Source organism: Musa acuminata, chromosome BXJ2-6 (genome assembly GCF_036884655.1).
Source record: "Musa acuminata AAA Group cultivar baxijiao chromosome BXJ2-6, Cavendish_Baxijiao_AAA, whole genome shotgun sequence".
NCBI classification, from domain to species: Eukaryota; Viridiplantae; Streptophyta; class Magnoliopsida; order Zingiberales; family Musaceae; genus Musa; species Musa acuminata.
The window spans coordinates 2,387,807-2,404,954 of record NC_088343.1 but is presented as its reverse complement, the minus strand read 5'-3'; the positions used below and the strand labels follow the sequence as shown (position 1 = coordinate 2,404,954).

The window sequence follows — 17,148 nt, the reverse complement described above, 5'->3', positions numbered from 1 at the left end:
GGGATCATATTGCATTCATGTCTTGCTAAGACTTGATCATTAGTAGTACTTGGTTTTTGGCACGGGTGATGTGATCCCAAAGCAATGTTATAATTTCCCCTTCGCTTGTGTCCAAATGATTTGCTCTCCATCCATCTTCTTCATCATGTGAAGGATAATAAGGTGGAGATGGGTCATGAGAAACCCCCCACGTCGAGTCCCATTCATGGGACGCACCCTTCACCATACCATGCCACAAATACTTCATCTGCAGTTTCTTGCTTCATCCACCAACGTTTATGGTCAGGAAATATGCAGCATCATGGTTGCAATCTTATCTGATACTTCAAGATATTACTGGAATTTGAATGTGATTATAGAATTCATAACACTTGTACTTGCTGATGAACTTACGAATTATTCTATTTTGTAGATATCACTCTTCCCAGCTTTAATCAATGCGAGTTCCCCCACCATGCCATCAGTAACAGGTCTATCTCGAGAAGAAGCTGTTGATTCGTCCTTGTCAGGTGGTGCAACCCAAGAAATGTGTCCTTCTCTGCGATCAACGTTGCAGTGTTCTATCAAGGTGAGTAATCATTAAGTTGTGGGTTCTGACGAGGTCATGAAGCTGTTCCCTTCTGCCACAGAACGAGCACGAACGGTTTAACCTACAAAACTTAAAGATTTACGTGGGAGATGAGAGAGAGAGAGAGAGAGAGAGAGGAGAAAGGTGTTGGGCCTTTAAGGCTGATGATTGCAGAGGAGTTGGAGGAGAAGATCACATGGCGTTTCTCCAGAAAGCATATAAAAAGAACAAGGCAAAGACATGGGTCCTTTAATAAGGGATGCGGCTGTCACCGGTGTTGCAAGGCAATGGAGAGCTTCTGACTCCAATGGCTGCTGCCACTTCTTTTCTGTCAGTCGTCACTGAGCCGTTCGACTCTAGAGTTTTGGGCCTTGGAATCATCAGAGGTTAATTATAGCTCATCATGCGCCTCCTCTACATCTTAACAAAAGCTAACACAGACCACGTTACTCGTGTCCCTTCCCTCCGTTGGACTTATACGGAAATGTTGCGTTGCTTTTGTCACCATTGATGCCTTTATAGCACCCCACCAAGTTGTATGTAGCTTTTTCTCTCACCGCCACGGAGGAGGAGGAGAAAGAAGAGCTCGGTCTCAGTATGTTTGCGCCCATCTAAGCTTTCCTTGGTGTTAGCGTCCGAAGAGAGAGAGAGAGAGAGAGAGAGAGAGGCATATGGCACTGGAAGCTGTGGCGCTCCCACAGGACCTCTTCGGTTGCGCCATGAACGAGTTGTACAACATGGGAGGAGCAGCGTGGTGCTACGCCTTTGGTGATGAGGGGGAGGAGAAGGGTGTGGCGTTAGATTGTAAGATAAGTGGTGGTGGAGGAGGTGGCATGCATGGGAATTTGGACGTCTCTTCGGGTGCAAGCTCGTCGCTGCTGGAGACAGCTTCCAAGGACGGCGCCTTGGTCATCGGCCGAGAGGCAACGGCAGGGGGGAGGAAGAGGCGGCGCACCAAGGTTTTCAAGAACCAGGAGGAGGTGGAGAACCAAAGGATGACCCACATCGCCGTGGAGCGGAACCGGCGGAAGCAGATGAACGAGTACCTGGCTGTGCTCCAATCACTCATGCCGGCCTCCTACGTTCAAAGGGTCTGTCTTCCTCACCCTCCTCCTCCTCCTCTTCTCTAACCTTCCTCTGGCATTGCATTTGCACTGATTTAAGCTGCTTTTGTGTGTGTTTGTGTGTGCCACTTTTCTGATCTCCCTTCGGTTGATGTCCTCTTTATGGCGTATAGTTTTCAGAGCCAGTAACAGTATTTGCATTCATATCTGGTCATCATTTAGGGTCCTTTGGTTCCCAAAGACAGAGGATCTAATCGTGATACAGCAACCTAGCGAGGTGTTAATGTCTGCATGAACAGGGTGATCAAGCATCGATCATCGGAGGGGCGATAAACTTCGTCAAAGAGCTCGAACAACTGGTCCAATCCCTCGAGGCTCGAAAGCGAGTCGAGAAACGCATGGACGCGGCTCCGTTCGCCGACTTCTTCACCTTCCCCCAGTATTCGACCACCGGTTCGCGCAGCGCAAGCAATGACTGCGCGGACGAGGGGGCGACGGAGAACCGGCCGGCTGTGGCTGACATAGAGGTGACCATGGTGGAGAGCCACGCCAACCTCAAGGTCCTCTCCAGGCGGCGGCCGAAGCAGCTGCTGAAGATGGTGCTGGGGCTGCAGAACCTCCGGCTGACCACCCTCCACCTCAACGTGACCTCCATTGCCGAGATGGCCTTCTACTCTTTCAGCCTGAAGGTATGGCAGCCATGCAAACGCTCCTCTTCTGTCTTCCTTGGTTGCAACCGACAATGTCGACCTGTTCTTTTTCTTCATCCGATTGGCGTAGGTGGAAGACGATTGCCAACTGACATCGGTGGATGAAATTGCAACTGCGGTCCATCAGATGGTTGGGACGATTCAGGATGATGCTGATCGCGACAGCAATCTGTGATTGTAATCTAACCACAATAAGTAGATCCAGCAATCCACTACTGTTCTTATATGCAGCTTTGAGATCTTGTTGTAGTGTCTCAATCCTTGAAGAGTATTCAAGCATAGCTTTAATATATGAGCTCACATGCATGCATGTAGCCAATTCAAAGAGAGCCCTTCTCGTCAGGAGGTTCTACAAACAGTGTAAGTGCTCGAGTTACATACGTAGAGAGCTGTTTCCTTGTGTCGATGGAAATGGGAGAAGTGGAGAACAGGGGAAAGATTAGGAGATGGGAGATGTTGGATTCCAAGGGATTTGATGTGGACTTAATAAAATGAGACCCTTCAAAAAGAACTGAGAAGGAAAGAGAACAGAAGTTTCAAATCGAGAAAGCGACCTTGAAGTGTCGTCTTGGTTCCCATGTCATGTCATTGTTTGAGAGAGAGAGAGAGAGAGAGAGAGAGAGAGAGAGAAAGCATTGGGAAGAGGATAGATACTGTAGGGGTTGGGGATGAATGATTAAAAGATGAAAAGACCTAGTGACTACTTACTGCCATGTGGTGCTGCAAAGGCAGGAAGAGCCCCCCCATGAGGATTTGCTGATGGTACCATTTCACTAGGGAAGAAGGAAGAGAACAAAAGAGTGACTGCATCCTACTACTTCATGTGACAAGAGGGCCATTCTCGACGCAGTAACAAAGTCCCTTCACTGCGAGATGAGGATGACAAGATTCATGTCACCTGCACCAGATGCCCTGTGGTGGAGGGAAAGCAACGTACATCTGACCCACCCCATACCCCCACATCAATGGAGCCTCTTCTGCTGGTACACATTTATGTTTGTTCATCCCAGTATGGGGCCAAAATCTTCGGTCCCCCCCTTCTAAACACTCACTATAGAATCAAATTGCTTGACCAAAAAAGGCTAAGAAACTGCTCAATCCATGATTCTAATGCTAATCTGTTCATGATAAGTTAAAAACAGCCTAATCTATCAAAAGAAAGGATATTAAAGTGCTAATGCCTATGTCCACTGAGAACCCAATACTTAAGCATCATACCTTTTTGATTATCCAAGAGGATAGAGATTATACATTTGGTGAACAGTTGGATTTCCAACTGTAGAAAGAAGAAAATAGGTTCTGTTATACAGTGTATATATATATGTATAACTTTCTTGGAATTTTAACCATCCTTTTCTCATTCATAAATGTTAGTGCAAAGTATGAAAAGATAACTGCATATTCTGGTAAGATCCACAAAAAACAATTCATGCTGATTTTTGTTGCGTGCAAGAGACTCTGAATTCTTGAACACTCAAGCTCTTCTAGATTCCAAGCTAATCAAATGTTCCTGGAGTTAAGGTTCTAATAATTTCAAAGGAATCAACAAAAGGTCTGTCTTATCATAGAAAGAAGCCAAAAAGTGATACATCACATTCACATATATACATATATCCAAGACCACACCAATTCCCAAACTAGAAGATCATAGCATGGCAAATACTACAAAGGTTAAGCATGTTCTTACTGACTGAGAAGTTTTGGTGACACGAATTGAGCAGATGATGAAGGGCTAGAAGTAGAAAATGCACATCATTTTGAGAGTATAAACATGAACTCAGCAGCATGTAGGAAACAGGAAGTACATGTAACCTTGTAAAAGTTCTTAATCCTACGACCTGTTGTACATCATGCTAAAAGGAATCTACTTGTCAAAACACTCGGTTTGCAAGACTGTGCGGGTGGGTGGTGAACTGAGACAAGGAAGGAGACGAAGGGCCACTGTGGAAAATGAATCTGAAAAGAGAAGGGTGTGCATTTGTCATATTTGTTCTTGCATTGTTGCTGTCGCAAAAAGCGCATCCAACAGCACATGCATGCTTCGTATAGAGCTCATGGTCCCCTTCAGTAGAAGAAAGAGACGTATGAGTATGTACATGGCACCTTATAATACCAGATGGAAGCTTCATGGTGATGGAAGAGCCAGGGCAGGAAACCAACAAGGCCTAGTGGTAATGACCAGCTTGAGCGACCTGCAAATAATGGCCGTATAAAACATGTGAAAGATGGAGACAAAAGAGCAATATGGTCCATCACTGGATTGACTTCTTCGGGCGATGTCTGTGCTCACTTCAGTTTCTGGAATGGTCTCTCACATCTATCTTTTGCATCCACAGATCCACAGTGTTTGCATCAGGAGATATATCTTCCTTCAACAAAGATTAAATGACTTTGTTATGCTTCAACCACGCTTCTTAAGCTGAAACTATACAACATAATGCAAGATAGAGAATTGGGTCACATTTCCTTGAACATTAGACGAGTTGGCTCCTCAACCAGTGCAACGTAAAAGATATTTGAATGGCATCATCACCATGGAGCATCAGGAGACATGGGCATACAAAATGTAGGATCTTACACTCTTCTAATGCACACTACTGTAATGTGCATGTAAACTCTAAACCCATGGTGTCTTATAGAGGACAAAATGGATGTTTACATCCACCTTAGCAACGAAAGTCGACACCTCAGCAAGTCACTTACGACATGTAGCCGTGTAAGGTGTCATTGAGATATCTTGATTGACGGTTATGCCATCTTGGCAGGTGGTCGAGCCCCGTCAGCAAATGTTACGCCCACATCGATAAGTAATTGAGTCACATCAGCAAAGGTTATCCCACCTCAGCTACTATCTTAGCAGGCGGTTGCACCACCTCCACTATCATCTTTGACTGCTTAAATCCCTTACTTGCGTATAAATACATTCTCTTCTTAATGAAGAAACAAAATCAGATTTTTTTTTTCTATTAGAAATTATTGGAAATCACCACGTTTAAAACATTTGCAAATTCAAATAATAATTCTGGGAATTTATAATTATATAAAACATTTATGTTATCTGAAAATAGGGTTTCTGTGATACCAAAGAAATGTTCTAATTTTTATAATACTTTCATGAGTACTTTTTAGCTCCACATTTCAAGGTTACTAATAATAGAGAAATCATAGAGAGCTAATTATAGAGGAGAAGAATAGAGAAATTAGAATATATTATCTTATCAACTGAAATTTTTAGATAGGATGAGATTAATAAAAATAAATTAGGAACAGCAATGGTTTGTTAATATCTTGAAAGTAGTGATCCAGCAAGCAGAAAGTTGAATGTAATTGTTTTGAGATGGTCAAAGAACGCTCCTAATTTGGTGTAATCTGTGAAGGTTTGCTCAGCATTTCCATTCTTTTATCTTCTCCGATTAAGACCACTTCAAACTCTAACCTCCTCCTCGATTTGCTGCCGACGATGCCGTTTCTCACTCTAAACCAAATACATGCATCCTCCCGAACCTGCGTATAAATGGCCACCGTCTCGTGCTACTCCCTTCGCGCGCGTGCTGTACTCGTGCGTTCCTCAAACAGAAAGAACAAGTGGCGGACATGGCTCTCGGCAAGGGAGTGATGGCTCTGTTGATCGCGGCGGTGGTGGCCGCGGCGACGGTGGAGCAGGCCAGGGCCGACTTCGACGACCCCGAGAATTGCTACTGCCCCTGCATGAGAGACCAGTGCATGCTCCTCGTTGGAGCCACCAAGGGGGTGTGCTCCCGCGCCTGCGACAAGGGCTGCCGTGAAGCTGGCTACGGTGGCCAGCCCAATCGTTTCGAGTTCTGCGGCTTCTGATCTCCATGCACGATGCCCGATCCTGCACGCGTCCATCCATGTCGAGACTCTCGAGCATGGCCTTCTCTCTTTTCTTTTCTTTTCTTTTCTTTGGTGGTGTTATAGGTGGGTTTTTGTCACTTTTCTTCTTGTTCTCGTGATGTTAAACATAGCGATATAATTTTAATGCGTGCTTCGGATCTGTGGGATTACATATGGTGACTTGTCATTTGCTCATACGATTTAAGTAGAGAGATTTCGACATATATATTGATGGGTTGCACTAAGAGAGAGACTTCTGTTGATGCATCTTCCAATCGATCAAAAGCGACCACAGTTTCATCAAAAAGGAAAGAGAAAAAAATAGGCCACCGCAGTAACGTGGACGAGAAACTGTGTCCTTTTTAACCTTCCAATGGCGGCCACACTGCTCCCTCTGATTTGTCGTTCATCGAGTAAGGAGAAAAGAACTGCAAGGCTTGTCACCGGTTTGACGTCGCCCCATCTAAAGTGTTGGGTTTCATACTCGTTCGCTACTCATCTTTCTCGGTAAGCTCATTCCTGTGGTCTGCTTCCGGTTTTCCCAAGTCATATGACGAGTCTTGTGGTTGAGATTATTCCGCTCTTTCCTGCACCACTCCCAGAAGTCTCCACAAAGCTGTGGGCTGTGTCGATCCTTGTCTCAGGGCATTCCCGATACCAAAAAGTGATGCTTCTCAAGAATCTATGAGTTCCTTCTTGGTCATCGAAATCTGATGTGATGAAGAACTGCTCCGGTTAATGGATCCGTCTCCTTGGTTCTTTGAGATCTATGAGTTCCTGCACCACTCTCATTAGCACTGGGAGGTCAACTCATCGTAATCTTCCTTCGTTAGTTTCGACAAGCAAAAATATTGTTTTTGTTTTATGTCTTTCTGCGTGTGCTTTTTCTTTTAGGAAACAAGTAATGGTTGTATGGTAACAAACGCATCGCCAGTTAGATGTGTTCCACAACATGTGTCTTGGGCGCCACGTGGCTATACCAATACCTTACAAGTGGAGCCAGGAGAATACAGGGGAATGGCCCACCAAATCGGACGCTCCTGGTTTGCTGGTACGGTGCGCAGGGTGGCCGCTGTTTCCCTGGAGACGGCTCAAGGTTCACGCCGGTTTACAATTACCACCTGTACGATCACCGCAGCGAGAAAGAAGGCTTGTCCTTCGAGGCGGGTTTCATAGAACACTAATTTTCTTCCTTGAATTAATTTCTAATTTATTCTTTATATCAATTAATGTGCCATATTGAAATATAAATAGACTTTTGTGCAGTAGAAGCAAATGATTTTTGCCGGAAGCCATTTGACTGCTTAGATTTCCGTGGGGAGAAGAAGCCCATTGTTTCAAATAACGTACAAAGCGTGGAAAAACTCGCCCCCTCATTTGAGACTTGTAGCCTCACACAAACAGCGGCGATGGACGCCGACGCATATAAATAATCTGAGGAGTTGGATCGACTATTCCATTAATACATCTCCGACGAATTCGTCAAGCTTTCGCGACAATGGAGGTGGCGGTGAGGAGCAAAGTGCAGAGGCTGTACGACGCATGCGCCAGTGTCTTCCGCACCGGGGAGGATGAACCGCTCACGTTCGAGCAGATCCGGTGGCTGCAAAGCCTCCTGGGTAGCAATCTCTTCTCCGACACGAATCTATATGCGTCGTTAGTGGCTCTGCAACTGATTACTGACCTCGTCGAAGGCATGCAGATGGCGTGGGGCCGGCCGACGTCGGAATCGATGGATACGGAGACGAAGGGCCGCGAGTAGATGAGAGGAGTCCGACGAGCCCCCGTGGACTGGTGCTAGCGCATGCGTTGGAGCAGATTACCTATATACACATCCATGAGTGCCAAGATTTCTCGGTACGTCGGCCTCCCAACTCCAAATAGGATGTATTCATGTTCATGAAACTCCTTGTTCGTTTTCGTCAGTAGCTAAATGGATACGATTGCCAAACAGATGGGGGTGTTCTGCTTCCCGGCTGGTGCAACGATGCCTCTGCATGATCACCCGGGAATGGTGGTGCTCACCAAGGTTTTGTACGGTTCAGTGTCATGGAACGCCTATGATTGGGTCTCCAACCCCAGAAAGAGTGAGCACCTTCTTCTCAGTTCCAACCCTTTAATTCCTTCGTTGTTGAGATCAGAAAACATCTCTCAATCTTCCCTCGAAGAAAAGCAAGTTTGTGAGTGGGTAACCAACACGAAACTTGTGGAGTGCTCAACTCATAAATGGGGCAGGGAAGAGAACGTTGAGATAGAGTTTATGACACTGTCGAGATACTCCTTGCAGATGGACTAGCAAAGGTTGTGGCAGAAGAACGCATACTCCAATCATCCACCAGGACATCGGTCTTGTTCCCGAGGAGCGGAGGAAACATACACTCTTTCACTGCTCTAACTCCCTGTGCTATACTTGATGTGTTGACTCCTCCGTATTCTGATGAACTTGGAAGGCCATCAACCTACTACATCGACATACCCATACCTTGGCTTCCGGGTAAGCTTGAACCTGCTGCGTTTTGCTGCTTTCGCAGTCATGGGAGAATGACGAGATGTGGATGCATTCAGGTTTCTGCATACTTGAAGAGGCAGAATTGCCGGATGATCTGGTCGTTGCCGGAGCGCCATACCTTGGTCCTGAGCTCATTGTTGTTGATGAAGAAGAAGAAGATGATGATGACATGTATTGATTAGCTTTTCTTGTACACTGCACATATTTTTCCAGTTGTACAGGTTCAGCTAAGTCGGATGACTTCTGCTGCTTCCCGTGATGATAATGATGTAAAGAGATGATGAATCACTGACTTTTTTTTTTTTTACCTAAAAATTAATATTGATGGAAGTATAAAAATTAAATTATTTTTATTATATAAAAATTTTAATATCAAGAGTTGAAATCAAATAATTATAAATAAAAATTTAGATTTATGTATCTTTGATGTTATTTTAAAAAAAATTTATTCGATATTTAAGTATATCATCATTTAAAAAATTACAATGATAGATTTCAATATGCAAAGAGAACTAAATTTATTATTTTTCTTTCTATATATATTTCATAGAATTATTGTAAATGATAAAATAGAGGTTAATGGAAAATGAGAGAAAATTTATAATCTCTTTTATATATATTATCACGTATAGAGTCTTAAGAGGTTCTGTTTATTTACAAACGATAGCGGAGGATTTAGAATAAGTATTTAGAAAATTTTTTATAATCATGTTTATCTTCTAAGAAATCATATCATAATTAGGTTTTTTTTCTATTATTTGATTATCATAATTAGAATCTTATTATATTTTATAAAATATTTTTAAAAAATTAAATAACATCATATAATATAATATTCTTTCATTTGATCTATTAATTGATAATATTTAAAAAATAAAAAATATTTTTAAATAATTTTATTAATTGAAATATAAATATTTAAAAAATATTTTACATGTATATATAAATTTCATAAATATATTAATAAATCTAATTAATATAATAATATTATATTAAGTTTGACTATCAATGCGAGTAAATGATTGTGTGTCATTTATATTATACTCGGTATCACAACATAGTTAGTTTTTTCTAATATTTATCTATAATGAATCTTATAATTTATTTTATTAAGATAATAATATATATACATAAATGTAAATAGGATAATAGGTTGTTGTCTTATTGTGCTATGGCACGCAATGGTATAATGCTGACGACCAAGACAGGTCATCGCAATGCTTATGCTACTGCACATATGCAGTTGTCATTGCACATAACAACATTACTATTTATATAGTCGTTACTCTCGATTGGACCAATGAAGGCCATCACCCTCAATAATATTAATGTTGACAACGGCCCGTTTCATAAATATGTGCAGCATACTTTGATGGTTCTACCTAGATTACATAACTCGCAAGCAGACGATGAGCACAAAGAAATAGTTTCACAAATCAGATATAATACATTACAGATTAATTCAGTAATAATCATGTTGGTTGGGATCATGTTCACAATGCCTAAAAGGCATTTAACACGTGCTCCAACGCACTAGTAACTGGGTTGATATTGGGCCACTTGTGTAACCAGTGGGCCAATGTGCTGGATCGCATGTTTAATTAACAAATAAATTTAAATTTCATTAAATAATTATATATATATATATATATAATTATATATATTTCCTCTTAATTTAATAATAAAGCCCAACTAGTCCCAACTTGATGTCGCTTGTCACCACCTCAACGAGTGAGTAGATCAGTCTGCTTTGTTGGTTTTTACCTCCATATATCAATTAGATTTCTTAGATTCTACTTGTGTGACATATTCATCTAATGCAGCCACGTATCGAGCTACTACCTAAGATGCCCCATCCATCTCCTCTGGTCCCGAGGATCATTGCACGACAAGTAAGCACATTTAACTTCTTGCTTCTCTGTCATTTGAAGCGTGAGATGTGCACGCGGTATGAACGTGTACACGAAGAAGATCGACTTGGAACGAAACCAAACTCCTCGCGTGTAGCAGGAGGAGTTCATGCCGGACAACACAAGAGTCCACGCAGAGTCAAAGACATGCAAAGAGCACACGTGGAGTCAACGTTCAAACCTTTTCGAGACAGCATTCCTACGTCTTCGACGACGAACAACGGTTTTGACTCCACATCTTATTCCTCTTCCCATCAAATAGTCGAGCTACCTAATATTTCCCATCTCCTTCTGGTCACGAGGAAAGAGAGGATCAATGCATGACCAGTGAGCACATTTAACTTCATGCTTCTCTCCCATTTGATGTGTCAGATGTGCACGCGGTAGGAACGTGTACACGAAGAAGATCGACTTGGAAGGAAACCAAACTCCTCGCATGTAGCAGGAGAAGTTCATGCCGGACAACACAAGAGTCCACGCAGAGCCAAAGACAGGCAAAGAGCACAACGTTCAAACCTTTTCGAGACAGCATTCCTACATCTTCGACGACGAACAACGGTTTTGACTCCACATCTTATTCATCTTCCCATTAAATGGTCGAGAAGGAGATTAGATTTCTTGCAACTGTACATATGATCGTGATTTCGGAACCATCGGTTGTAGTAGTTTTTCAAAACCAAGAATTGGAACCGAACCCTCTTAGGTTTGATTCTGATTCGAACCATTAATTTTTTTATTTAGAATATAAAAAATTATATTTTTATTTTTAAATTTTAAAAAATATGTGTAATAAAATTATAACTTTTTTAATCAAATTAAAAAATACTTCTATTAAAATTTACTTAATAAAAGTTTTTTTAATTTATGTTCTTTATCCTATTTAATCGGTTTGAAACTATGTTTTAGTTTTCCAAAATTAGAAACTAGAATTGAATCGCCTTCTATTATAATCTGATTTTAAATCGATAAATCAACGAATTGATTCGAACTTCATGTGGTTAGCAAACATGACAATGTCAACAAAGGAGTTCTAGGTTATCATGATGTGACACTTTAGACTCGAACGGGGTGACTAATTGCCCTAGTATTGCTCGACATCATATAAATCGATGTCGCATACCGCAGAGCCGTTTTGAAATGCTTGGAACGACGCCACATAGCATGGGTCTGTATAGGTCGGTCGACGCTGGTCAGTAAGATAAGTCAGTTGCCCGAGAAGTCGACAACCATTAATAGATTATGTACGACCGATCCTATAAAAGTCAACCAATGTGATTTCAAGCATTTAACTCTCTTTTACTTTACTCAATATTAACTTAAACTTCGGAGGAGTCGAGTCGGGAAATCTCCCTTCCGACTTCAGCTTGTGCGTAGGAGTTTGTTGACAAAGAAGCAGATAACTTGCCAAGGGAGAATGTGAGCCTAGGGAAACGAGGCTCAAACCGAACCGAACTTGACTCGACAATCACTTCAACAATCCGAGATGGACAACATTATGCATCCTGGATTGAATCGAGCCGTGTTGACACTTCGACTATGGAGTAAAATTTTCCCAACACCAGCCCAATTCTAACCGTACCATACGCATGTGTGCGCGGTTGCTAGTTTGCCTATGCGTCTCTCTCGCGCGCCTTCAAACCAGAGGTTGAAACGAGGCTGTCGTGTAACAAATGCCTTCTTCCAAATATAAATTATATATCTACACAACGGTGCAAGACTACACGAAAGAACAAAAATGTTTGATTTCTCTAAGTCTTCCTTTCTGCCTGTACATTGTGTTGCTTAGCCGTCACAGCCACCAATTTGCGTGTGGAAGCCACCGGTTTGAGCTTATATTTTTGGATTAGTTGAAGCTACTACAAACATCCAAGCACGAAGGCTTTCTTACGGGCAACATCTTTGAACCTCGTTTGATCTTTTGTATTCGGCTTGTTTTTATCTGAAAATTTCGAGCTTTTTTAGTTTTGTTTCCACCAAAATGGTAGGAAGAACAGTTGCAGGTTTTTCTCATGTGTCAATTTTGCAGTCCTTGCCACATGTTTGGCAGATTCTGGCTCTGCGTTGCACAGTTTAGAGCCTTTAGCTCAGCCGTGAGATATGTGGCTCCTACTCGAGATAGAGATCGAGTTTTAAATCTTCATAGAAAAACCGATATGATGGCTTGTTCGATTATGACTTTGATACCTTGTCAAGAACGCATAGTAAGGTAATTTGGATCCCCATCAGAGAAGTCGGAACGGGAAATCTCGAGTGTGGATTTGCTGGAACTGTTCTCTGCATTCAAAGTCACTTGAACAGATCTCCTTCCACGCCTATGGCAATCGTGTTGTCTCCTCCACCAGAAGAGAAAGGACCGAAACATGCATGCATGGGGTCTTCTGTCATTGTGATCGTGACACACCCTTGACGCACGAGACAAACACCTTCAAACCATCAAACTTCTTCGGACACTCCGTCAAAGCATCCTTGTCAGTCTGGTTTGCACGAGAATAATGGTTTGACACGGCTGATTTGGTAATGGAAGTCCTTCATCAAGAAATTTCTTGTGCTCGCTCCATTCTCTCTCTCTCTCTCTCTCGGGCCGGGGTTTCTCGTTTGTTTCCTTGCCGCTGCTGCTTCTAAATTTACTACAAGAGAAGAGGATGATCGAATTAGGTTATATGAATGAGATGATGTTGCGAAAGACAATTAAACATCCTTCAAATCTCTTCGCCCAGTATTGGATTTCTCTTTGGCAGTGCATCGAACATGTCCGGTTCCGGTCACGTCCAGCATTACTAACAAGTGGTTCAGCTCTTCCCGGACATCAATAGTCTCCATGAACAGTGTCACCTTCCGGCAGGACGAACAAGTGGTTCAGCTCTTCTCTGACGATAATAATCTCCATCTCCATCAACGTTGTTGTTATTGTCAATCAAATATCTGCAAGTTTAGTTGGGAAGTGACAGAAGACTTTTTCTTCTATGAGCATAAAATGTACAGAAGTTAGTCCAATGGTTCATCAAGTTTTTCTCTTAATTAGCTTCTATTCAAATAATGTATAAGATATTCACACGTGAATTCCAACTTCAGATACATCAACTGTGTATCAATGTATTTAAGTCTTGGATTCGAGTACAAAATAACTATTCTTGTTGGAATAACATTCGTTATATATATATATATATATATATATATATATATATATATATATATATTCGCATGTTTCACATGTCGCATGGGCCAGGGTTCGTTACAATGTTGACATCCCGCTAGTTCATGTTTCACGTTGCGGTTGCAGATTCATTAGGTCCGACCTCCCCAATCAATGTCGCTCATCTGTACGTCTTCTTTCTTCCCTTACCCATTTATATAAGTAGATCGAAGGTAGAATGTAACCCAAGCCAACCCTCTCTCTCTCTCTCTCTCTTTGTGATCTCTTTCGTTAGCTTAATTAATGGCAGAAGAGATAGCTCAGGAAATGGGACTGGTGACCCAGAACCGGCAGCCGGAGCATGTTGTTCCGGTCGGGCCGAGTGAAAGGGGAGTGTATCTGACGTGGGAGGATCTGTGGGTAACCGCATCCAACGGGAGGAGTGCGTCGCACGTTATACTCGCCGGCCTGACCGGATATGCCCAGCCGGGCGAGGTCACCGCCATCATGGGTCCTTCCGGCTGCGGCAAGTCCACCCTTCTCGATGCATTAGCAGGGAGATTAGGGTCCAGCACAAGGCAGTCCGGACACATCTTGGTGAATGGCCGACGACAGAGGCTGTCTTTTGGGACTTCGGTGAGATTGCTAGTCTCGTTTACATTTCCATGGTTGAATCTCTTTCACATCTGCTACTTGTCCTTCGTCTCTAACGATCTCCTCCGACGTGATGACTCAGGCTTATGTGACGCAAGATGACATCCTGATGACGACGCTGACGGTACGAGAAGCGGTGTACTACTCTGCGGAACTGCAGCTGCCGAAGACGATGACCAAGTCGGAGAAGAGGGAGAGAGCAGACATGACCATCGGAGAGATGGGGCTGCAGGACGCCATGGACACAAGAATCGGCGGCTACTCGTCCAAAGGCATCAGCGGCGGCCAGAAGAGAAGGGTGAGCATCTGCGTCGAGATCCTCACTCGCCCCAAGCTTCTCTTCTTGGACGAGCCCACCAGCGGCCTCGACAGCGCCGCTTCCTACCACGTCATGCATCGCATCGTCAACCTTGCAAGGCACGACGGAATGACCATTCTTGCCTCCATTCATCAACCCAGCAGCGAAGTCTTTGAGCTATTCGACAACTTGTGCCTTCTCTCTTCTGGCAGAACCGTTTACTTCGGACCAACTTCCAGAACCAACGAGGTAAATCCACATCCTTCGCAACATAACATCTGCAACATCGTTTTAGCTGATACGATTCGGTTCTGCAGTTCTTTGCGCTGAATGGTTTTCCATGCCCAACCTTCAGAAACCCCTCTGATCACTACCTTCGAACCATAAACAAGGACTTCGATAAGGTCAGATGATGAATTCTCATTCTGTCATGTGCATGCTTTGGAGCTTCTTCCTCGAAGCTCATGAAAGTTGTTGCTCTGTGCAGGAGTCTAAAGAAGGATGTAGTGAGAGGTTGAACAACGCCAACAAAGCTATCGATGTACTGACGATGTCATACAAGCAGTCCGAGACGTGCAAACATGTGGCGAGACGAGTCTCTGAGATATGCAATACGGTGAGCTAATGGTCACTTATCGGCATCGATCATCGTTCGATCGCTTCGCTAAATCTGAGCTCACAAGGAGTTGAATTTTGCAGGAAGGAGATCTGGTAAAGAACAAAAGGCAAGCCAGTTTTGCTGCCCAGTGCGTTGTGCTCACGAAGAGATCCTTCGTGAACATGTACAGGGATTTAGGCTACTATTGGCTGCGACTTGCGATCTACATCATGCTCTGTCTTTGCATTGGTACCGTCTTCTATGATGTTGGACTCAGCTATGGGTCGATTCAGGTGAGATGATCAACCCTGTCGTGTTATGCTTGGCTATAAGCAAGTCATACTTGAAGGATGGAAACCGATCACACGCATTCACTCGCTAAATCTTACAGGCAAGGGGTTCGATGCTGATGTTCGTAGCAGGATTCCTCACTTTCATGGCGATTGGAGGATTTCCATCCTTCGTGGAAGACATGAAGGTGAGAGGCACTCTGTTTTTACTGTCTTCATGATCTAAATGCTGTCCAGCAACTGAATTGGGCACGATACGCTTCCTGCAGATTTTTCGACGCGAGAGACTCAACGGGCACTACGGCGTGGCGGCGTTCGTGATCAGCAACACGCTCTCGTCGGCGCCCTACCTAGCGCTCGTCTCGCTACTACCGGCGGCCATGGCGTACTACCTCGCCGGTCTCCAACGAGGGTTTGAACACTTCATCTTCTTCAGCCTGGTGCTCTACATGTGCATGCTGCTGGTGGAGGGGCTGATGATGATCGTCGCCAGCATCGTGCCCAACTTCCTCATGGGCATCATCACCGGTGCCGGAATCCAAGCGGTGATGATACTGTCAAGTGGCTTCTTCCGATTGCCCAGAGACCTACCCAAGCCGGTGTGGAAGTACCCGGTCTACCACATCGCCTTCCACAAGTACGCCAACCAGGGCTACTTCAAGAACGAGTTCATCGGTCTGACCTTCCCCGGCAGCGAAGCAGGCGGAGCAGCCGCCGTGACTGGGGAGACTGTGGTGAAAGATTACTGGCAGATGGAGGTGGGCTACTCCAAGTGGGTTGATCTGGCCATACTGTTCCTCATGGTGATCCTTTACAGGCTCTTGTTCTTGGTCATCATAAAGGTGAGTGAGAAGGCGAAGCCAATGCTCATGGAGCTGCTGAATGCTCCACCCAAGAAGGTCATGCAGGTCATGGAACAGCCCCTAGAAGATGACACAGAACCAAACCCTTGATTGATGCAGCAATTTTGACTTTCTCTGGGTGGAATTAGTTTCTTCATCATCATTAACATGTTTTCTTTTTTCCTGTACCATTTTCTTTGCCTTTTTTTTTTTTTTTTTTGGACTGTAAGAGTTAGTGATTTTTGTATATTGTATACAGAAATAAATAAGGTTTTGTGTACTGTGATATGCCAGCAAATTAAGCTTATTTGTTCCTCCCATCTATTCATTAGAAATATGATTAAAGTGATTTTAGGATGCCTTTGAGAACATATTTAAAATATATATTAAGATTTCAATACGAATTAATGCTTGATATTTTTTAAAAAAAATTATATTTAACCCATATGACACATTAAAAATGTTCTTCAAATATTGATATTACTTTAGGGTAACATTAGCATTTTTATATTTATAGGATGTTAATATTTATTTTTTTAAAAAAATTAAAAGTACTTTATAATATTCTATAAAATAAAAAAATTACCATAGAAATTATAACCCTCATTTTCCTCCCCTTTCTTTCGATTTCTTCCCCAACCAACATTATTTATGTTTTTATATGATAGAGTACTATTTTATTGATATTTAAATATTATTTTACATTCATTTATATGA

The 17,148-nt window shown here is 42.9% G+C and overlaps 3 protein-coding genes across 4 annotated transcripts; all 3 read left to right on the top strand.

Annotated features, from left to right (window-relative positions):
• The first annotated feature begins 866 nt into the window (after positions 1–866).
• Positions 867–2,669, top strand: LOC135613406 (transcription factor bHLH94-like). 2 transcript variants are annotated; one of them, XM_065110435.1, is made up of 3 exons: positions 867–1,659; positions 1,932–2,321; positions 2,413–2,669. In XM_065110435.1, the coding sequence occupies exons 1-3, from the start codon at positions 1,240–1,242 to the stop codon at positions 2,515–2,517; spliced, it is 915 nt and encodes a 304-aa protein (XP_064966507.1). In that variant the 5' UTR covers positions 867–1,239; the 3' UTR covers positions 2,518–2,669. The 2 variants fall into 2 exon arrangements, with proteins under 2 accessions (XP_064966507.1, XP_064966506.1); XM_065110434.1 differs by having other exon boundaries at positions 1,932–2,669.
• Positions 2,670–7,642: 4,973 nt separating this feature from the next.
• On the top strand, positions 7,643–8,965 carry LOC135613405 (plant cysteine oxidase 3-like). Its single transcript, XM_065110433.1, has 5 exons — positions 7,643–7,816; positions 7,900–8,054; positions 8,152–8,284; positions 8,485–8,691; positions 8,763–8,965. Exons 1-5 carry the CDS (start codon positions 7,696–7,698, stop codon positions 8,882–8,884), a joined length of 738 nt encoding a protein of 245 aa, XP_064966505.1. The 5' UTR covers positions 7,643–7,695; the 3' UTR covers positions 8,885–8,965.
• Positions 8,966–13,996: 5,031 nt separating this feature from the next.
• Positions 13,997–16,736, top strand: LOC103986712 (ABC transporter G family member 1). The gene is made up of 7 exons (XM_009404802.3): positions 13,997–14,385; positions 14,486–14,950; positions 15,019–15,105; positions 15,189–15,317; positions 15,401–15,592; positions 15,691–15,777; positions 15,859–16,736. The coding sequence occupies exons 1-7, from the start codon at positions 14,053–14,055 to the stop codon at positions 16,540–16,542; spliced, it is 1,977 nt and encodes a 658-aa protein (XP_009403077.2). The 5' UTR covers positions 13,997–14,052; the 3' UTR covers positions 16,543–16,736.
• Positions 16,737–17,148: the final 412 nt, after the last annotated feature.